The sequence below is a fragment of the Netta rufina genome (assembly GCF_964035555.1).
Source record: "Netta rufina genome assembly, chromosome: 11".
NCBI lineage: Eukaryota > Metazoa > Chordata > Aves > Anseriformes > Anatidae > Netta > Netta rufina.
The window spans coordinates 1,965,564-1,989,314 of NC_140134.1; the positions used below are offsets into that span (position 1 = coordinate 1,965,564).

A 23,751-nucleotide genomic window follows, 5' to 3' on the forward strand; every position below is an offset into this window, starting at 1 on the left:
ATACAAGTGTATCTATCATCAACGTGGAAGTAAGAACTACATATTTTCCTTAACACTGTTAACAATTATTAAATACCAGTTGCACACAGCACTTTTATATATTCCAGTAGGGAACACAGAATAAGGCAGCATGTGATAGCTGCAAGCTCTAGAGAGACAAGCTTAATCCACTAATAAATCCACCTGGACCTCAACAGATGCCATCTCCTGTCAAAGCCATTAGAAAACACTCGATCATTTGTTCCTGTTTTGACTGCCATGTAAAGCATAATCAAGATCATCACTTCTCAAGAAACATCTATCTTTGGACCTTATGATTTATTTTTTATTTTTTACCTCTTTGCAGAACACCAACAGCATCCCCATTTAAAGGCCACAGACACGGCAAGGGATAGTTAAATTCTTCCAGCATGGCATTAGCAGAGCCAACTAATTGTGCTCCTGGGTCCCATCTAGCTATTGTGTGTTTGTTGGTCATACTGCTCTCCAGGCTTTGCACAGTCCCTGTCTCCAGATAGCTGTGAAGTATCCACCTGCATGCATACAGGCTCACATGACACATATCTGTGTCACAGTTGTATAACAAAACAGACAAAAAACTAGTAGGTGAGCTGTCAAAGGGCAAGGAAAAAGCAGATCTGCTCAAGAACAAATAAGGTAATACATGTGTTTGGAGCAAACCTAACAAGTGGCAGGTGCTGATAGTACAAACCCTAGAAAGCACAATGGAAGTAGAAGAGTCAAGAACAATAGGACTTTTGTGTTCTCCTCCAAGTCATCACAAATCTTCAATGAAAAAAAAAACTTCCCTATTTATGAAAGGGAAAAGTGCATTAGTTACCAAAATATTAACCATCCACTATTGCTTTACCTGTCTTAATGCAGTGCTGGGAGCAGAGATTTTAAAGACATGTGGCAAAACCACTCAGCAAAGACCTGCCTGAAGATCTGAACAGACATTTTGCCTGAACACCAACTGAACAGAAATTGCAGCTACGGCATTCAGCCAGACATGAGTCATGCCCATCACAATGAGAGCTTGCTGAGTTTAAAAAGAACAGATTGGTGTAACCTTAGGCCTTTAGGAAAGTAAATACTAACTACCAGTTGACACCAACAAGTCCTGCTTTCTAACAAAGTGTTTTGATTTCTGTATGTGTCATCTCGGAAGTCATCACTCTGTCCCTATTGTCACATTTTTAATTGCGTCATACACTGCAATCCCGATGCTCATTGGACTAGTACCTTGACCTTGTAAATCACTGGTATTGTCATGCAATAAGATCATGAGGAAACATCACAAACCACAGTTAAACATTATTCACAGTACACCTATCAGACAAAGATCTTTTTTTTTTTTTTTTTAAGAAGCAAAATCAAATTTATTGAGGGAAATAAAAGGAAACTGCAGAACTTCACTTCCATCATTTGCAGTTATCTCATTCTTTCCTATATGACTGCACACACAACTGTCTATACACATTAACAGCGAGCACATGACAATGACCGGGTGGTCAGGAACCACCTTCTTCACTGCCACCAAAAGATTTTAAAATACCCCTTTTTCCTTAGTTTTGCATAATCTGTGTGGACATAAATCATCTGAAAATAGCTGTAGCCTTTAAACAATAAAAATTTAAGAAAAGGATAAGACCTCATTTAACTAGGTTTCAGACCAACATACATTAATGCCAGCAAACATTACAAAGAGGGCAGATGATGCAGTCAGCCACATTAATGGGCTTTAGGGAATTGTACGACATAAGGAAAGCACAAGTGCTTTACAATCAACAGTTTGCTCCTAACCACAAACACCTGGATGAGAGTCCCTCAATCCTGGGAGAGGGGAAAAATAAAACAAATAACAGAGCAGCTGTTCTACATATGCATTAGACTCAGCTTGACTTATCACAAGACACCAGGCAAAAGTAGCATCAAGAATGTGTAAAAACAGCCAGAAACAGAACAAGGTGCTCGGCCTGTGTTGCACACATACACAAGATGACACACACCAGCTATGAAGGATTAAAAAAAAAGTACAGGACATTTTGAAAGTGCATGCAGCTCACTGATGATACTTTATGGGCACCCACATCACTGCAAAAATCATCACTGGGTTCTAGCAGGTACCATTTCAGATTGACACAGCCAGCCGTAAACCTCTCAGTTATATCTATCTTTCATTTCTCAACTCCAGTACAAATAACAGGTTACAATGTTTTACTATGACTGATGTGGATTTCACACAGGTACAGTGCTCTCCAAGATGGAACAAAGTGGGGGATAGTTGTATCACTTTACGAATACTTTGCATAGTTCCATTCGATTGTTTGAGATGGACAGTTTGCTGTAGGTAAGATCAAAGAGTGGTGGAGGAGGAATCTGACAGGAAAGAAAAACTACAACCTAGATAGGGATCATCCCAGCAAATTCCAACTACAATAGACAGGCTATTACCAATGAAGAAGCAATCTGTCTTCAGCCAGAAATGCGACATTGCTCCTTTTCCAAAGTTTAAAATAGTAAAAAAAAAAGATGTGAGACAAACAAACAATCATGCCAAAACATTGGTCTGTTAAAGGAAAGAATGAGCTAGGCCAACTAGCACACACTTTCAGAGCATGCAGACAGTGGCCAATCCAATCTGCAAGATCTAGAGTCACCTGGCACCACAACGAAAGGTGAAAGATGCAAAAAACCCACAGAGACCCTTCCTTTGGTTAGCTTGTGTGCTATTTACCTTTGGGTGGAGAAATAAATGGGTGTTTTCAGTTTTCCATGGATGAATCACTTGGCTTACCCAATGGGGAACAAGTGCTCTGGCAACAGACAGCAATGTACCTAGGCAGATGGTAAAAGTGGTCTTTGATACAATGCAAGAGTATATTAGCAGTACAGACAGCATCATAATTGTGCATTACCAGGCATGTGCGAGACCCAGAGGCAATCCAATCAAGCAGAGCAGTCAGCCAGAGCCAGATAACATGGCTTAGAAATACTGCCATTGTCTTCACTAAGGCTAGACTGCACAAGCCAGGCCAACTCACAGAATGTCCCACAAACTGGTCAGGAACCAAACCATGGTTCCAGGCACCAACCTGAATCCTTGCATCTCTCTCCATACCAGCTGGCATGGAAAGGGGAGAGCAACATTTGTACCATTTCTTACGCATTTCTAAGAAGATAAAAGAAGCATACAGGTATATTAACTGTCCTCTTCCCTACCTGCCTGCCTTCCACAGGGAAAAACACTTTATGTAAGGACCACTTCATGCCTCCTCTGGCACAGAAGCAACACGATGACTGTTATTGGACCAACAGTATCAGTCAAACATGTCCTAGAGATCTTTAGAGTGCTTCTTAATGCAGCAAAGACTGACACTCCCCAGGACAGTCAAGAGTTTGGCCTGTTTTATTTGTATGCAAGCTTGCATAATACCCATTTTCATAAAATGAAGTGTTCTTTTTCCTCCCAAAATATACATGAAATTCTATTGGAATATGCTTCCTTATGTACCTCCCTTACCATGCTCTCTGCTTCTGGGCACATGGCCAGAACAGTTCTGCTCTCCAGATGCCAATCTTGTTTTTCTCTGGACTGATACTGGAATGAGCAGATCAACAAAGGACAGCAGTGGAACCCTCTTTAGTACGAACGAAGGTCAAAACATTATGTGGCAGCAAGTTTTCTCCTCTGCCAGCAGCAACAAAAACAGTGACATGTTCTGCATAGGTAATGATTGCAGCTTATATTCACATACTCAAATTTCCAAATACTGTCCTGGTAACATGATGCAGGTCCTCTCAATGAACTATGTTTTGAACGTTGTCTTCTCTGAACATCTGGAGTAATGCTGTTTTCCCAGTCTCTGGCAGGCCATAAAATAAAAGACTTACTGACAGCCAAAAACACAATAAATAAAATAATAATAATAATAAAAAAAAACAAACACAACTCTGTTGTGGTACTACACAACAGAGCCATCTTACAAACCATTCCTATCCCCATGTTGCAAAGAGATTTTTATGCTGTCACCTTAATAATGCAATAAAAGGCAGAAGAGAGCTTTAGTTATAAGTATCAAAATATAAAATTCTACCCAGAGAGTGCTGAGAAGATAAAGTCTTTTCTCACATACTAGAAGTGACAGTTTTGCATTAGAAAGCAGCAGTACAGATTTAAAAGCTCCAGGAAAACCTGTACTAAAGGCACGGAAAAATCAAAGTGCAGCTGCTCTTTTTACTGCTTAAATCATTATATATTAGCAACAAATCTTGTTGTTGGCCAACAGTCAGAAATGGCATACGGCCAATAAAAGGTTCAGTGGAGTTTTCCATCTGTCACTGAAATCAGCTATGGCTCCAGCTTATACATAGTAAGTTTAGTGTCATAATTATTTGTGTACTAGACATCAACCATTCATTCTAACATAATCATTTGACTACACAATTTGCTAAATATACTGCCCAAGCAAAGCACTACATAACCATGTATCCCATGCATTTCAGTTACATTTATAGTACATAGTACTAGCACTAGGGAGAGGTAAGCATGTGAATAGAGGGTGGGGTCTTGCATTAATAGGTTATACAAATAGAAACACACTGAAGTATCCTCTCAGTATGTAACAAAGACATTAAGAGGCAACCATGATCTTATTAAAAATCAAAACACACAGGATAGTAAATTTGTGAGTGGCCACCACTTCTAATTTGCCCCTGCTTGCTCATTCCAAATACCAGGCATATGGATTTACCTTGCTGTCTTAATGTCCTGCCAGCACTAGAAGGCTGACGGACAAAGCTTTCTTGTTTCACTGTAGCTTCAGCAAATACCTTAATAAAAACATTGTTTGATTTTTTTTTCCATTCATTTTTAGCACTCTCAAGCAACGATATTTTCCTCCCTCCCCCACAGCACTCCAGCACTACAAATCCTGCACTGATAGGTCTTTAGGGCTGCAATTAGATCTTGATTTTTCAGACAACAGAATTTATATTTCAATCAGCCATGAGTCACAGACTTTTTGGCCCCAAATTCCACCACAGGCACATGTGTACTGCAATTTTCTATTTAAGTCAGGAAAAACTTGTAACATTCATAAATACAGTTCTTTAACAATGGTAGGGGAAGGAAAAATAAATAAATATGTTCCAAGTCATTCTGGAAGTCAAACCCAAAACATTTGTTTATGCAAGTTTGCAACAGCCCTTTCTCTTCCTTAAGCTTCACTGCTCCACATCTTCTACAAAAGAACTAACAAAGAAGTTTAGAGCTACCGGATCTGACCTGTGACTGCCTCTTAACTTTTAGAATTGGGGATGCTGGGAGCATGGTAAAGAGAGATGCAGGAATTCACTGAAACTTTTTGTAATATTTAATAACTCTTTTGCGGTTTGGTCAGAGCTGGCACAACTTCACAGCAATAAGCTGATTTGCACAGAAGTGAGTGCATGGCTCCAACAGATGATAGCAGTTCACAGGGACAGTTTTTTGCTGCAAATAAGGTTCTATGCATAATGCTGCTTGGCTCTTCAGAAAAGGAAGATGAGTAGAAGCAGATTGCTTTATTTTTTAAAATATAAATTATAAAAACTGACAAGGGGTAAAGTGCTCAACTCAGATATCTAAATATTACTTACCTTGATAGGTACTGGGCCCGCAGAGTACTCAGTACATTCACATGAGGCTAGCAGGACCCATTCCAGAGCAGCAGATGGAAAGCAGGTAGGATAGCCTCAAATACCCAAAGGTCAAACACCTACAATTACAGAACAGAATTGGAGCCTAACACATTCAAACTCTTGCACAGAGGATATCCCATTAGGCAGATCCAATATTCAATAACTCAAAACAACCAAACTGAGCGTTTTAAAAGTTGGTTTAAATCTGCACAATTTTCTTGATTGCTTCTGTAAAATTGAAAGAAATATTCAAATCAGAAAACAGATCAAAACAAAGCATTTCCAAGCAGAGCTTTTAAAGCCCTGTTTTAAAATATTTGCAATCATTTGTCCTGTCTTGAAAGCTGGAAATTTGTGCAAGCTCTCTTACCAGGAGCATCAACTCACTGGACAGACAGGAAATACAAACAGAACAAAAGTTCAAAGAAGTGGTTTAAGAGGAGGCAGTTTTACACAGACCCCAGGGAGGAACTGAAGAATGTGCAGTGCATGCTGTGAAAAGTCTCCCTCAACCTTGAATTAGAAGGCTCTTCAAAACTAGGAACTGTTAAACTGAGAAGAATCAAAAGTGGGCACACTCAAAGGTCAATTCAAGAGAAAAAGGGAAATGAACAAATAGACCAAACACTTGGTTTGTGTGCACTGCATGTCCCAGAATCAGAACAGGCACAGAAGGTAAAGAAGAAAGAGGTAGCATTTTCCACTACCTGAAAAACAACAAGTTCTGGGACAGATGAATATCACCAAAAATTCTTCTACATTTGATTCATCAACAAAAGTAGGGTCAGGCAAGATCCATGGGAGCACAGATGCACACATTCAACTCTTCTCTAGAAGACACTGTTTCCTCCCTCAGACTGAGCAGAGGACTGCATTCGGTGTCTCAGTTTTCAATAGGAAAACATAAGACATTCTCCTTGATTCTCAGAGATTTTGTATTGGCTTCAGTGGGCATGAACTCCAGAAAAGCATGATGAGAGGCTATACGCTGTCCTAGCCCAGCAGCCCAAACTCTTAAACATTACCAAATAAAAACGCATTTCCAGCTAATGGAAGTGATATAATTGGGGAAAGCGTGGAGGAAGATCACAAAGCTGAAGCTGTTCACAACTGCTTCCTCCTCAGCAGGAAATGATGGTGAAAAAAAATCCATCCATTTAACTACACATTTCTCAATGTGGCAGATGAAATTCAGCAACAAAACACTAAAGAAAGGAAAAACTAAAGCTTTATATTTACAATATAAAATGCTCCGAACCACCTATTCTCACTCAAGGAAGAGACACTGAACATAAAAAGGTAATGCAGTGAAAGCATCAACTGAATGCCCAGCAGCACTGGAAAGGGAAAAACAAAACAAACAAACAAACAAACAAAAAGCAAACAAATATTAGGAATTATAAGAAAAATAACAGAAGATATCTTTATGCCATTCTATAACTCAACAGAATAGATACATCTTGAATATCATGTTCAATACTGAGCTCCCTTTCACAAAGGGAGAGATAGAAAAGGTACAAAGGCCAATAAGGATAACTAAAGGAACAAAATTATTTCTGCACACAGCACAGTTACACGCACTCTGGAAAACAGATGGCTGAGGGGGGAAATAAAACAGAAGCTGCATGTTGTGGAAAAGGATAGCAAGGAAAAACTGTTCAGTGTCTACTCTAATGCAAGGAGAGAGGAAACAACTGCTTGGATGATGAGAAAGCAGGTTGAAAACTAACAAAGAAAGGTGTTGCTTCATGCTGCTTGTAGTCAGCCTGTGGAACTCATTGCCTCAGGGTGCTACAGATAACAACTGCTTCACATGTTCAAAAGTGAATACGCCAGTTGACACAAGGAAAAAAGCCTATCAAGAAAGCCTACCAAACACAAATACACAAATCCTGGGCTGCAGCTGAAGTTGAAGAGAGCAGACTGATAATGTATCCAAACACGCCTGCCCTCACCTTACACTGTTAGAACAGCACTATTACCATTGCCAGAAACAGGACCGGACTAAACTGAGCAGTGACATGATCCACTAAGTCTGTTCTTATGTTAACAATATGTCTGATATGTGAGATTCTGAGACAAGGCTGTTGCATACAGACTCACCAAACAACACCAGCTGCTGCACAAGACCGACTGCTCTCTAGCTCTTTGACTCTACCAAGTGCTTGGACCACAGAAGAAAGCAAGCTCAGTGCTTGCTCCAAAACAGCTTTCTTAGCTTGTCATGGTAAGCAGAACCAGCAGCAGCAGTGAAGGGACAGGAGGAGTAGAAATTTGTCATTTTTTTCTTCCCCCACCAGAAGGCTTTGTCTCTGCTAGCACTGAGAAATCAAAGACTTGCTCTAGCTGAGAAACCTTTTGCAATTGACAGAACCTTTAATATTGATTCAGAAAAAAAGGTAAAGTGAAAATTGTTTATAAAAACATATATCAGCAAACCAGTCAGCACTGAAAGAGCCTTATTGTAAAGCAGGAGCAGGACAGCAGCTGGCTGCCATTTCAGTCGTCTACTTACAAAGAGAACAGAGCATGGAAGAAGTCATGTAAATTTGCACATACTATGTACATTGTCTTCGTGATTGCTGATTATGTTTATCAGTGATGACTGATCACTAAGAAATTATGCTTCCAGTGGTGGGGAGACAAACACATAAGCTAGCAGCATTTAAAATGGATGAGAAAACTCTTAAATTATAAGGAATTTAGAATATCTGAGAATATGAGGAACAGGATGGAGCAACATAAAGATATAACAATTGTTCTATGCTGAGGGAAAAAGTTTCAGCCCTATCACATCTGTCTCTTTGTAGCTACAATATGCTTCTTGTGAAAGATACAGTATTATCTATACATTTTATGCTAGAAATTAGGCTATCAATATACTTATTTAAGGTATAATAAAAAATCATAATTTGTCTTAGAAAATTAAAATATGTGTCATACATAATTAAAATATGTGTCTGCATATATAGCAATTCCCAGAAAATATGTAAAGTTTTAAATAACCTTCATTTCATGGTGGAGTTTTTTAAAGTTAGCATTGTGAAGGGATAATCAGTAGTGACTCACTATCAGTTTATGTGAGCTTGGAAGAAACTAAGTCCTCGTACAAAAATACAAAACTGCATTTATGTTGATGAGATCTCTCATGAGAAAGCAGTGGGGGGACTGCACCAAAGCTCTCTAAAGAGACATTCTCAGAGTTTGCAAGAATTTTATGCTTCAGTTGTCTGTGCTGCTCAGTTTGAACAGTAATAGTTCTGTCATCTCCTTGACAGAAGCACAGAATTGATTTTGTTCCTTCATTTCATGCAGGGCTTACAGTGTTTCCAGAGGAAAGACAGGCGTCTGCACACATAACTTGTGTATTAGTCTGGATATAATTTACATGAGCTCTACCCAAAGTGTAAACTGGGAGAACCAAGGAGTTCCAGCTGAATTGCAGCCAGCGTTTGTAAATTCCAGGTTCACAGAGCTATCTATTCAGACCATCTTTTTGGCATACTGCCACTTAGATATATATTACCAGAATTATCTGCTCTTCAATTCGTTGTTCTCCCTCTTCATTGCAGAAGAGGCAACAGTCATGCTTCACTGTCTAGCCAGGCTGCCACAGAGGCCCCTCCTCCAGCTCCCTGGGGCGTGTTCTCTGCTCCCCCCTTTTCCACTTGAGCGAAAAGCACACCCACGGAGCAAGCAAGCAAACTGCTCGCCCCCATCCCCCTAGCTTCACCCCTGAGGCTGCACAGGGGTGATGGGAGGAAAAGAGAATTTCAAGGAGCTTATCACAACACACAATGTTGAAGTAACAAAAGGTTAGCATCACAGATACTGCACCAAAAACCAAAGGTATTTTAAAACACAAGGACTCTCCTCTAGGCTGATGCACAGCAACATAACCCAACATAAAGAAGCAGGTTGGGTTTTTTTGTTTGTTGTTGTTGTTGTTTTTTGTTTTTTTTTTTTTACAACACATTTGTTTACAGATCAATTTCTGAAACACAAAAACATCCTCAAATCAACACCTATTACATTGTAAATAATGCTAGTACATGCTGATGTTATCTGGTGAAACAACTTGGTAGCCTGTAAGACAGAATTAAATGTGTCGCTTCTCTGATATGTCAATAATAATTATTTTTCTAATGCTTGTTTAGTTATAGGAATACATGAAAAGAAGCAATCACATTAGAGAAAACATGATTTGATGTTGTTTGTATACAAATGCTTATGTACTGAGAGTTTGTTTCATCTCCTGAGATATCACTGAGGTTACAAACTTGCAGGCAATAACCATAATAATAATATTATAATCATAAATAAAAATGGAAATCATTATTCTTATGTAGAATGTAAATTCCTAAGTACTTACAAACTCAAGGTCAGCTGAAAGTTGCCAGAGAAGCAACAGTTTCATTAGCAATGCAACAAAAAAAATAACAACAAAGCTTCAACAAACCCAGGAGACTCACTAAAACCGCAGAGGCTGTGACACAAAGGCTTCATCACACAGTGATGAACATCTACATCTCCAAAACAGTATAAGGGAACTACACCAAAATGATGGCAGGCAGCGAATGAAGCCAAGTCTCAAGACAGCCAGAGTGCAGAGCCAAAGTAAAAAAGCCATAGAAAACATCTTAAACAAGAGGGGAAGCATATACTCCAGAGTAAGTACTAGCACAAGGTTTTCTTTAGGGTCAACAGAAAGGGCAGCAAAAACAACACAGAAGGGGAAGCAAAAGTCAACCTGAGAGGGACCAGAACTCTGTGGTGTATAAAACTGGCAGTAGAAGAAGAGTTTAGAAATTGCAAGCAAGGAACCATTTTAGGTTTTTGGTTCTCCTTTGTCCAGAGAAAAAAGACCTTGCCTTTCCTATATTTCAGGGGGAAAAAAATAAAATAATAATTAAAAAAAAGAGCTTGTGTTAAAGAAATACTTGAATACAGTATTTAACTCTCCCAGATGTTTTCTGGTGAATTTACCTGCCCCGTTGATACAACGCTGCACTAGAATAGACAGATTGACAGATTCCTTTGATGTCCTGAACAGATGATCAAATCATCCAGTGAGCAAACTAAGACCATGAGAAGTGGGCTATAGTTTCACCTTAGCCAAAGAGATAGCAGATTAAATGAGACAAGTAAGTCTTTGGGCCCAAAGATGGGAGGCACAACTTTATATGATTGAGCCAATAGGAAAAGAGGAACCCCCAGGCACAAAAATGAGCAGATTCAATCTTCTCCAGCTGACAATACTACACTCTCTTTTCATCAGATATTCATCTGAGGACAAGGAAGCAAAATTACCACCAAAGAATTTCTACCTTTTTTGACATTGTGGGTAGCCTAAGTCAAGCTATGCCTTTGCCAGGCTAGGAATACGAGCAAAGCTCCAAAGCAAATGAGACCCTCACGACCATCAGGAATGACTTTATTTCACAGCTAACACAAAAAATATTCCACAATTGTAAACCCCCACAGAAGACAGCAGCTTCAGATGACACCCCAACCACACCTACCTCCCCTTGACTCTGTAGCCCAAATGCTTTTCATGGTCTGTCTGAAATAACCTCGTCACTCACTCAGAGACTGCAATATAGCTGGAAGCAGCCAAACAGCACAACAGAAAAGCTGGAAGCTTCCCACATTTAGCTCACAGACATATTAACACTGAAGTCTAACTATGAACCACCAACAAGCATACACTGTTCACAGCTTTGCAGCTTAGAGTGAATAAAGAAATATTCACCACATGTGCAAGGCCAGAACACAAAGGCCAAGAGCTCTAGAAGAAATTTGACTCACACCAGCTTGTGTTGGCTAACACACACTATTCCTTCAAAGCTCAACCACTTTTCCTGTTCATTACAAGGGGCTGCAACTGAGTTGTATCTTCCAGGGATCTTCAGAAGTATTCACAGCAGAACTTTTCACTCTTTAAGTACTTCAGGGAGCTGAGGGCCAGAAATCAAAATCCTTCCCCTTCTCATTGGCCTAAAACCATGAATTAACCCACCAACCCTTCCTCAAGTCATGAGATTAGCTTGAAAAATAATACTTTGCCATGTGTTTATTTGTCTTACAGCATTGGAAGTTGAGATTCACATTTTCAAGCTTTCTCTGCAAATATTTGAGAGAAAGAGAAAACAAGATAGGATTCTGGTGCAGCTAACGTAAATCAGAAAGCTCATGCTTTAAGAAAAACAGCAGCCATCATGAGAGTTGGAAACTCTCAAATCACTACTTGTGGAGAATATTAAACGGCTATCATCAATCTATCTAGATCTAGGAAGTAAGCCATGAAATGCTGACAAAGGGGAATGAATACCTGGTCTGACAATGACTGTGTATTTATCTTTTAAATGAAGAATAATAGAGTTATACTGAAGAAACTTATTTTAACTCTGCAACAGTAACATATCTACCTCATCACTTTAGCGGGATATCTGAACATCCCAGGTTAGTGGAGTTTATTTTACCATCTCTTTTAGAGACCACCATTTTACACAGATAGTTACTCTAGCTTCCAAAGAGTCATATGAGCAGCATGATCAGAACAGGACTGTGGAAACCAACCTTCTGAACAGCTCTAGCACAGCCTCCCATTGCAGTAGTTGTCCAGGCAGCCAGTTACATCTTCATCCTCCACTTCTGTTCTGCCAAATAAAGATAATACTAATTTACAAAAAAAAAAACGTTGGGGATTTTCCTGAGGATGAAAATATCTTCACTTAATTTGCTTCCCAGCACATTAGGCCTTACTACCAGGAACATTACTGGTGTATACTTACACAGAGCATCACATGAAAAACACACAGCTCTATCAAGGATCACATACTGGGACATTAATTATACCACTAGGGTGCACTGCTATGAGCTCTAAGGCTGCCTGAGTGCACTCATTCAACCCCCGATTGTGCTAATTTTATACAGATATTAATCTAGGACTGAAATAGTAGCTCACAGCTTCAGTTAGAAGAAAAACAATGCAAGTGCACATATAATTAAGGAAGCCAAAGAAATTCAAAATTCACTGTACAGGTATACAGAAATGCTAAAATTCTACCTCGCCTGTGGAAGAAGAGCACCTGCTGCCCAGAGACAGACCAGCTGATCCCACTGTACATTTCCTTCCATCTGGCCCATCAGCCTGTCCATCAGACACTAAATAGGTCACAGGTGGAGTCAGATCTCCAGACAGCCCAACCTCCTTTTGCTTTAAGTCATAGCAAAATAAAACAGTCTTCATTTGAATGGGGGGCATTCAGATTTGTAACAGTTAGTTTACATCAGAATATGGACAACAGGAAAGGAACTATGGCTGCTGTAGTTTGGAGCTACCTCACCCTCTAAGACCTTTGTGCTTGGGCAGCCATGGGAGACTCTGGCATAGCCCATAAAGTGGCAGGTCATTAGTGTTAGCAACCTGAATAGCAAACCTCTGCCCTTCTCTCTCCTTCAGAAGCTCTGAAAAAATTATTTACATATTTTTTACTACTAAGGGCTTGGGCTTTATCTTAACAGCAGCCAAAAATGCAGCAGCACACATAAATCTGCACTTTTAGTTGACTCACCTCAGCTTTGCAGAAGGCTCTCAGACTGAAATAGCCTAGACCAGGCAGCCAGCCATGCTGAGGCCAAAACACAGCCTGGCTGTGTGTATTTTTGCACTGGGTCAAGCATGCAGATCTGTAGCACATGGTTCCTCATGCTGAAAGACTTTTTTTTTTTTCCTCTATTTGTTGCTCTCTCCAGGGGTGTGTTTTGCAAGGAGGGTGTGAGCACAGCAACCTCACTCACAACTTCTTGGCAAAATAAGTAGACTTCAGTCTTCACCAAAATAAAAGCTCTTTTTTGTTTCAGATATGCAGGGAGAGGGGGTGCCTGCAGAAAGGAATTAGAGCTTGAATGCATAGCAAAACCAGACCATAGTAAAACCTCCAAATCCTGAAATTGCACGACTAAGCTTTCCTAATTACACAGCAAGCACCATGCTGTACCAGAGAAGTCACTCCAATCAGAATGGCAGGTCTATGAGCAATTTAAAGCAGGGAAAAAAAAAAAAAAAGTGCATCATCGAAAAAATTATCTAAATTGAAATGAAACAGCAGATATTAGAAACTTTGCTGAGGTTCTAAGAGTAAGTAAGTGATAAGCTCGAAGGGAAGGAGCCAGGTAATGCCAAGGAAGCTGCTTACATTGATGATGAAACCCTTTCGGTTGACCTATCTAGGGAAATGGACATTGGTAATTTAGACAAGAAAATTCATACTGTATTATTATGGTGGAAAGTGGGATTTGGAAGAAAATCCTATCCTTAAATCTTTCAAAACCAAAATGTTTTATTTCCTCCTGTAAAACAGGAGCAGCAGCTGCCATAACTTTACTTTGGTATATGTTTCAGAAAGCATGGATAATTTGTTCTCTGAAAGGTACTTGTCACCTCTAAAAATGTTGACCGTTAAAATCATTCTTACTGTGGTAAAAAAAAATAATTAAAAAATAAATAAAAAATTAGGCCACAGAAGGTTCTGAAATGGGCAACAGCAGTTGTGAGTGTTCATGTTCTAATGGTGGCTTCAGGATTGTTTACTTGTTCCATTTTACTGCAGAAGAAAAATAATCATTTTATCACCTTACCTCATCTTCTGTATACTAGAGAGAGGCTGACTATGTGTTAGCCAAGCAACAGGGATGTAGGGAACAAGATTTTGGAAGGATTAGATGCAATGAAGCAAAACACGATTTTCAAGTTTGCCTTTGTTTTTCACAACTGTAAGCATTAGCCCTGCATCTAATAAATGATTAATAGCAACATGGGCACCTCAAAATGTCATTTTGCATAATGGGATTGCAAATGTTTATGGAGACGCGTCCGTAAGAGATTTATTAGAAAACTAACCCTTTTCCTTTCTGAGTAACCGGTGGCTAGGGGGAGCGGGGGAATGGCTCTACAAAGCCATGTTGCTAAAAGACTGTATTTTACCATTTAATCCTCAATTATACACATGACTTCATTGTGGAAAGGTCACCAGACAAAGAATTTTAGTTAACCAGCTCTGAAGGGAAGGATTGTGTGGTCGGTCTCAGCCTTGCTCTTGCCGACTAGTTTACCTAAACAGCATGAACATCTCTTCCACCCAAGGGGGAATAAGGCCAGTATTTGCACAGCCTGACAGGAATTTTGGTGGAATCGGTGGGAACACAGAGAAATTGGCACAAAAAAAACCACACAGCTTCTGTCAGAACAGGCTGAATTAACTTTCCATCTCCTCAAATGGAGAGGAGGATGTGGAGAGGGAAGCAGTGACAGCCTGACAGCGGTACCCATCGGCTCCTGAGGGAGCCTAAGATGAAGCCCCCGGGCAGGCACTCGGAGCGGGGGGGCCGGTGAGCGGTTCGCGGCTCCGGCGGAGCGGCAGCGCCCTGAGGGAGCCCGGGGCCGGGACCCCACGAGGCGCGGGGGGAGGACCGGTCCCGGCCCTCACATGACCGTCCGGGGCCCCAACCCCGGCCGCCTCCCTTCTCCGGGCGCTCAGAGCCGCTCCGGCACCGCCGAGATGCGAGCGGGAGCCGAGGGGCGATGGAGGCGGCGGGTGGCGCGGGCGCTGCTGCTGCTGCCGCTGCTGCTGGCGGCCTGGCAGCCGCCGCCGCGGGGAGCGCGGGCCCAGAGCCCGGCCGCGGACGCAGGTAGGAGCCGGGAGCTGAGCCCTCAGCGGCTGCCCCTCAGGGGCTCTGCCCGCGGGCTTTGCCGCCGCTGCGAGCCTGCTCCCACCGCGGCGACTCCAGCGGTTCTCCTGAGGCTGCCCTGGAGCCTACGAGGCAGATAAACCCCTTTTGAGAGAAAGAGCCCCACCGAAGGCAGCCCGCGTGTGGAGCACACGCCGCTCTGCTGCCTGAGAGCTACGCGGCATGGGGATGTGTAACGCCCTTGTACTCACTTTTCAGAAAACAGGACGAACTGTGTCCTCTCCTCTTCATCGGAGTTTCCTGAGGGATTTTTTACATCACAGGAGAGAAAGGATGGAGGAATCGTTATCTATTTCATAATTATACTTTACATGTTTTTGGCTGTGTCCATTGTGTGCGATGATTACTTCCTGCCTTCCCTAGAGATCATTAGTGAATGTAAGTGAACATCCTTACTTTTTCCTTTAAAAATTAAGCTCTGTGTAGATCATTCTCTTTGAAAAGTGTCGAAGTTGGAGTGCTCTGGAGACCAAACTAAAGTTCTGAGTCTCCTGCACAGTTAGACTCTATCAATACAACATTTAATTCGATGCAATATATCAACACTGTACTGAAAAATAAACTCTGATTACACTCCTCTTAAGCATTTATTTAAAATGTGCTTTCCTTATACCTGGAAGAAAATCTTAAAATTTCCTCAGGATTAATTAAAACTGACAATATATATAACTTTAGGTGAGTAGCTGTAAATAAATCTATGTTACCAGTAAAGTTAAGAGGGGGAAAGGGGAAGGAAAAAATCCCAAACCTCTCCTATATTAAATCATGGGAATTAATGTCCTTGCTGAAGTTTTGGTATTTTTTTCAAAGTACTGAACAAGTACCAGTATGAGCAACTGCTTAGATATAAAAGGCATGACACAGAAAGGAAAGAAATATAATTACAGCAGTTCTGTGAAATCTCATTAACCTGTGGTAATTTCCCTGGGTTCAGCAGACCACAGAATTAAAATGATGGTCTTGGCTGAGAGTTCAGCTTTTCATTGCACAGAATTAAAAAATAAACAAACTAAAAAGCTAGGGAAATTCATCCCTGAACTGGAACGCATTCTCCAGATCGGACCACTTACAGGAAATTTAAGCTTAAGCACTGCTACAGAGCTAGGTTTTTTGTTTTGTTTTGTTTTACTGACAATAAATGTTAGATTGTCATTCCATAGTTAAACATACTTGCCCATTCTTAGTGCGCACACCTTGATCAAAAAAGAGAGTTAAATTTCTGAAACAGACAACTTACCAGAACAAAAATCTTACTGCCTTCAATCAAGACAGGCTCATCCAAGCATTGATTTGAATTTACCTAATGTTTCTGGTATGTTAAGACACAGGAGCACAGCTTCCCCTTGAAACAGACTTGACTTGAATCATGTAGCCTTATCACACTGTAGTCCAAGGAATCTCCCTGCAATTGTTATCCTTATGATAAAGTCAGATCCTACATAAGTATGCCTATTTTACATTTTAAGGTCATGCCAAAATGTCTTGTACTATCTGTGCTCCTTTTCTAGTATTTAAACTATTTTCTGTAATAAAGCTGGGAATAAGTTAGCCCAATAAATGAGGCTACACTTTCAATACATTTTGGTCATTTCTAATAAATGCATTAGCTGTATGAAAGCAAGCGAAGTTCATTTCATTGAACTGCAGTAGCTTTTAACACCATATACTAATGCATGTAATGGGTACAGACTACTGAAGTTTTTTAATTTTAATTTTATTATTAAAGAATATTTTTATATATTTATAAATAGAGTATTTTTATACTCTATCCTCAGGCCTTGGCCTCTCTCAGGATGTTGCTGGAGCAACTTTTATGGCTGCTGGAAGCTCAGCTCCAGAGCTTGTCACTGCTTTTCTAGGTAAGAGATACATGCTTTGACTCCTCAAAATCCAGAATTCTTTACCTTGCCTGCTGAACTGGAACATACCCGAGTCATTTTGCTTGTAGGAGTCTTCGTGACAAAGGGAGATATTGGCATTAGCACCATCCTTGGATCAGCGATCTATAATCTTCTCGGGATTTGTGCAGCTTGTGGGCTGCTTTCTAATGTGGTATGTATCAACTTCGATAATTCCATACCTAAGAACCAAATGGTTATCCTTTCTGTTTTGCCAACAAAAGTCAAGAGAGACTTACTATGACAACTGTCAAGTTTATTATTTAGTAGCAAAACCAGCATGTAATCTGTTTTAAGATAAGTTGCTATGAAAGTTTTAAAAACACTAACTTGTTAAATATCATACTTAAGTCATTCCTAAGAATCTTAAATTTGTACATAATATAGAAACAACATATTGATGCAGCATTTACAGCACTTAGTGAAAGTATTACAGACAAATTTAAAAAAAATGTGAATGAATCTGTGATCTGCAGGTTTCAAGGCTATCCTGTTGGCCGCTGTTTAGAGACTGCCTGGCATATACAATTAGTGTAGCGGCGGTCCTTGCGATGATATCTGACAGCAGAATTTACTGGTAAGAGCATGAGTAGTGTTGAGTTCATGTTGACTGGAGATTAGTGAAACAGTGTTAAAACACAACAAAAAACTTCAAGAAGCCTGAACTGCCATTCACTAATAGAAACAAACATCCTGTTGGCTTTAAAAATATAGAAAGTTACAATGATTGTAAAGATTATTACCTAAACATTCAAACCCTGCATATTTATAAAGTGTGATCTGCATAGGTTTCTCTGTACAAACTTCAGAATTTCTGTCATACCTGGTTTAGCACAGCAGTTAGTCTTCAGAGCTTGCTTCTTTTAGAAGCTTTCCTTTAAAAGCATTACCACTAAGAAAACATATCTCAGAAGCAAATCATGAGCTTCTGATACTAACACGCTTCAGTCAACACTGAAACTCCTGTTGTCTCAGGACAGTCAGGTCCAGTACTATATTCCTGAAGTTTCTTACTCAGAATAACACGTTCTATACCTCTCCATAACCATCATATAAGACTCAATTTTGCAAACATCAGTTATTCAGTAAGTTCCCCTGGAAAACATGCAGCTATACAATGCACAGACAAGATTCTGCAGGGGAGTGGAATGAATCAAACTACTGAAAGACATGGAGACACAAACTTCCATGACACTGCCCATACAAGTGCAAATAGATGCTTTTGTTTTTGCCTTTCACAATTCATGCAAGTTTTTTCTCTTCTTATGCCAGCCATTTTAATGAGTTTATTTTTATATATTAATATATATTACAAGTTATGTAAAATCTTTTTTTTTTCTTTTTTTTTTCCACTCTAGGTATGAAAGTGCTTCCTTATTATTAATATATGGGTGTTATATTCTGGTACTATGTTTTGACATTAAAATCAACCAATGCCTCATGAAAAGGTTCAGTCCCTGCTGTTCGTGTTTTACAAAAGCTATGGAAGAGAATGCTGAGCAGCAACCGTTGGCTGGGTGGGAAGACAGTGGACCTCTAATTCGTCAACAGTCAAGAACAGATAGTGGAATTTTTCAAGATGAGATGGATTATTCTCAACGTTCAACAAGCTTGCATGGGCTTGATGAAATCTCTGAAGGTAGAAGTATTATTAAATTTAAACACTATATGCCTGTTTGCATCAGTTCTAATAAAGAGTATGGTTTGAGATATTATTCAGATTTTGTTCACAAAAGAACTCTAGCATAGTACTTAAGTAAATCATTAATCTTCCCTAGAATATAACATTAAGTAAAATCATAGTTGTGATATTTATATTAGTTACTAGAGGAATGCTAGGGGAGTTGCTTATTTGTGTCAGTAATAGAACATCAGTTGTTGCTGTGCATATTTGAAACTTCCCAGCAACTCAGCCTGTAAAACGCAGTATCAGCTGAAACGCATGCTGCTTCTGTACTTATATTGTATTCTTATGACAAATGGCCAGTTTGTTATCCAAAATATGCATTATAGCAGAAGTAAAGCGATAGCTCTAATGGGGCCACAGATCACTTTTCCTCTTCACTTCAGCAAATCAGCAGCTGGTACTAAATCTTGGCAAACATTTTACATAAACCTTATAGAAAAAATTTTTTCATCCACCTTTGTTCCCTCCTAGTGACACGGTAATAAAGAATATTTGAGTTCAGAGTTTAGTCAAGTGTGTTATAGGTACTAAGAAGACAACAGTTACAACATCACAAAGAGGTTTTTTTTTTTTTAACCTTTTTCCAGTATTCTCACAAGTAGAAGCAAATAGTATGACTGTATACTAATTATTCAAACATAATGCTACAGTTTAAAATAGTTACTTCCTCAACAGATCATCCAAGTGTCTTCACCATGCCTGAAGTGGGTATGAAGAGAATTTTGTGGGTGTTATCTCTTCCTATTATTACACTACTCTATTTGACTACACCAGATTGCAGAAGACGGTTTTGGAGAAACTGGTTCATGGTGACATTTTTAATGTCAGCAGCATGGATTTCTGCAATGACTTACGTTCTTGTATGGATGATAACAATAGCAGGTAGGTACCTTAACTACTGCTGCTGTACAGAAGCAGCCAATGAAAAATCACTGGAAAAAAAAAAAACACACATTCTTTTATCTGCAAAGTTTTCTTTTTTACAATTAACAGTTAGTTTAGCAACACATATTTGGCTTAGAAAAACAAAAAACCCTAATGTTTGACTGCTTCATTTGCTTCCTTCCATCTAATGAAAACTACTTTAAAATTTAGCTGCTTCAGACTGCTTATCATCACATGAAAGGGAATTTGTTTACAAAGCTACAAAAAACAGCCTATATTTAAAAGGACAGTTTCATTAAACTGCTTCATGAAGTGAAACAATTAGATACACAGCAATAAATTCATCAAGCTGAAGTCTGACACACATGTAAGCCACCAAGACTGGAATTAAAGGTTCAGGTGTTTCTAAAAATATCCATTATTTCTATACCTATAGTTTTCTTGGACACTATAATAAGAGACTCAGCATTAAATGAACTGCCAAAAAAGATGCCCAAGTTTTTGTATTATTTTAACTATAGTGCTGTATTTTCATTAAACATTCTTGGGTGTGCAGGTATGTCTGTATCTCTTAAAAATCCGCATCATAAAGTCAAGCAGTAAAAGCACTGCTTTTAAATGAGGGAAAGGGTGTGAAAGAGTGTAAAAACAACTTTTTAAAAAATTTCTTGAAGTATTAAAAGTTTCCTCATTTCACTCTTTCTCCAATCAGCTTAAGAAAAAGTCTTTAATTTTAAGAACAAGCAGAAAACAAACCACTAAACAAGAAAGAAATTGCACAAAGCTTGCCATTTCCGCATTGTAGCTCACCAATCCTACCTCAGTATTCTGCTAGTTCAGCATCCTAAATTGTCTTCAAATTAAATTTAATAAATGTTGACTGCAGACATAGACCTACACAAAGGTAGACCTGTGAGAAATTACTAATAGATTTCTGGGTATAACACCCAGCAGGTTCACTTCTTTGTCAAAATTTTTTCCACTTGTATCTAAAAAGCAAAGGTTTACTGTCTGAATGCTAGAAGACTTTGAAACAGGATCCAAACGAAAGTTATTGCCATTCTTCCAGACAAAACACTAATTCATATGAAAGCAGGTACACTGGAGTTTCAAATAGTGTGTTAGTGTTAGTCCACGTTGAAGTCATCACAAGCAGCTTTGGGGTCTTTGTCCCACTACTTCTAGGTCAAATATGCTCTATTTACACATTAAAACTCTAAAAATTACACGTGTATATATATATATATATATTCAAATCTAGGTTTTTCATGAAAGGTGACTCAAAAATATTCTATCATTGCATAAATGGCCTATGAGAATGTGTTTCATAGCAGGGGACTACATTTTAATGGTCAAGAACAAACCTAATTTAATACACCTTTTTGTTACTAGCAAAGAAATTTTCATTACTATAGCAAGATATTGCTACCGATACACAAAATGAAACAAAGGCTAGAAAAATAAGACCACTCTCTCTTTATGGTCAATTGCCAGAAAAAGAACAGAAAAGAAAAAAACAACCTTACATTTTAACTAGAAGATTAATCTATAAAAAATAAAAAAAATTAAAAAAGATTCACCTGAGTTTAGATTCTATCATAACCTTCAGAGGGCTAGACACTACTGTTGGGTGTGTAAAGCTGCTTCATTCATATTTCACCTTCATTTGCTTAGATTAGTTTACAAAAGCTGATCATGTTGGGTCCCTCCATCCTACAAATCTCTTACATTAGGAGTGACGAAAATACCAGTACAAAGGTTACAACAGGATCACATTAGTCCCTTTGAACAGAACATAAGTTTCAAACATAAATTTACTGAGGCGATCTAAACTAAGCTGGTATGTACTAGGCAATCATTGCTGAGCTAGCTTACAGCATACCACCTCTTATTTTGAGAAAACTGTTCTTATTGGTGTCAAAACATTGTAAGCAAAAATTCAGATTTCAACAGAAAAAAAAAGTGTTTAGTGAACAAAAGTTTAAGAAAAACTGTAATTATGTAACGGTTTGAACAGAAGTATCAAGAACTTCAGCATGTGGATGGTTGTGAATGGTACGTAGAACTAAAGGCAACCAAAACAGTTTTGAAGACCTGAATCACTATATTTTAAGTGAGAAACTAATACTCTTTCAGCACAAATGGTACTAAAAACAGGGGTGAGAGGTAGGCTGCTGTTTTAATAACCATTTAAAACTATTCTTAAAGTGTTTACCTGAAAAAATGCTTCTAAAGAATCACTCATACTTAAGTCATGTAACAATTCTTCATTATGCTTCTTCCAAATTCAGCAAAAGAACTAAAAAACTTGAGCTTTCTAATTGGAACGAAGTCATGTAGTTGAGACAGTATTACAGTAACGATCTTAATGACCCTCCTCCCTATGAAAGTCATGTGCTTTTTTCTCACCCTTTGAAGAGTAAATGTTTTATTATAAGAGTTATTGCTTCAAAACACGTTCAAGCACTAATGATGAGATGCTCAAAACCAAAAATGTTAGGTATTCAAACTTCTGCTGTGTCTGAAAGAGCAATTCATAATTCATACCATTTTGAACAGTGGAGACCTTCCTCTCAATTCTCTGAGAAAGTTGTAAAATCAGATGGTTACTATATCACAGTTCCTTTTTATTTGACTGAAGAACAAGAACAGGATGACATTCCTTTGTTCTTGTTTTTAAATACTTCATGGTTCAGTCACTTTATATTTAGTCACATTAAGCTAGTGATCAGATTCCTCTTGGAATTATTGTATGATCACTAATCTTTTCTCCAGCAAGGAAAGTCCAAAGAAAATTTTTTGGATGAAACAAGCTAAAACTATACTTGTGTTTTCTACCATTATTTACCAACTACAGGTGAAACATTGGGAATTCCAGAGTCAGTAATGGGTCTCACCTTACTTGCAGCAGGAACAAGCTTACCAGATACAGTTGCAAGTGTTCTGGTGGCTCGAAAAGGTAAAGCTTTTGGTATTCAGGCTCATTTCAATAGATATGTTTAAAAGGTACTATGGAAAAAAATTAACATTTTTGGAAATTCAAGGAGTGACTTTAAAATTTTTGCTCCAAACTCTAGATTTTAGTTTGCTACTAATAAATAAGATAGCTTACCCAAAGAAGCTGTGGTTCAGCCATTTAAAAACCTCTCTGAAAAGTATTCTAGATTGGTTTGGTTTGCTGTTAAGCACGTTAGCAGTTTTACTGCAAAACACAGCTGTAGGTCTTGGTATTTTAAAGATAACTGGATTTTAGAATAACCTGTCTAGCTTATTTTAAGTGCAAGTTTGCAGGTGCTGTTGATTTAGGGAGACATTTTTATGTTTGTGGTACCCAAAACTATGGTATGTGGAATCATATCTATAGTTCTTAGAACAAAAAGGCTGAAAACAGTGTTTTACTCTTTGAGGTTGAGGACCAACAGTCTGTTCCTCCAAAACAGTTTGGCAATTTCACAGTGCACAACTAAGCAGGCTTATTTGTATTTATTGTTTTACAGGAAATGGAGATATGGCTATGTCTAACATCGTAGGATCCAACGTATTTGATATGCTCTGTTTGGGAATACCCTGGTTTATAAAAACTGCCTTCATAAATACAACAGGACCCATAGAAGTGAACAGCAGTGGTTTGACATACACAGCCATTTCTCTCATCTGTTCAGTTGTTTTTATTTTTCTGGCAATTCACCTGAATGGCTGGAAAATAGATAAAAAATTGGGAGCAATTTGTCTTGTACTGTACTTAGTATTTACCGTATTATCAATTTTATATGAACTTGGCATCATAGGGAACAATCCTACAAGGGTCTGTGGTAACTAGTTTTAATCAGTGATTATACTGAT

The 23,751-nt window shown here is 38.8% G+C and overlaps 1 protein-coding gene across 1 annotated transcript; it reads left to right on the forward strand.

Moving 5' to 3' along the window:
* Window positions 1-15,248: 15,248 nt before the first annotated feature.
* Window positions 15,249-23,744, forward strand: SLC24A5 (solute carrier family 24 member 5; the record flags this gene model as incomplete). The annotated part of the gene is made up of 9 exons (XM_084293356.1): window positions 15,249-15,378; window positions 15,637-15,816; window positions 17,214-17,297; window positions 17,387-17,490; window positions 17,813-17,913; window positions 18,695-18,975; window positions 19,699-19,905; window positions 22,766-22,867; window positions 23,406-23,744. 9 exons carry the CDS (start codon window positions 15,249-15,251, stop codon window positions 23,726-23,728), a joined length of 1,512 nt encoding a protein of 503 aa, XP_084149482.1. The 3' UTR covers window positions 23,729-23,744.
* Between the last annotated feature and the right edge of the window lie 7 nt (window positions 23,745-23,751).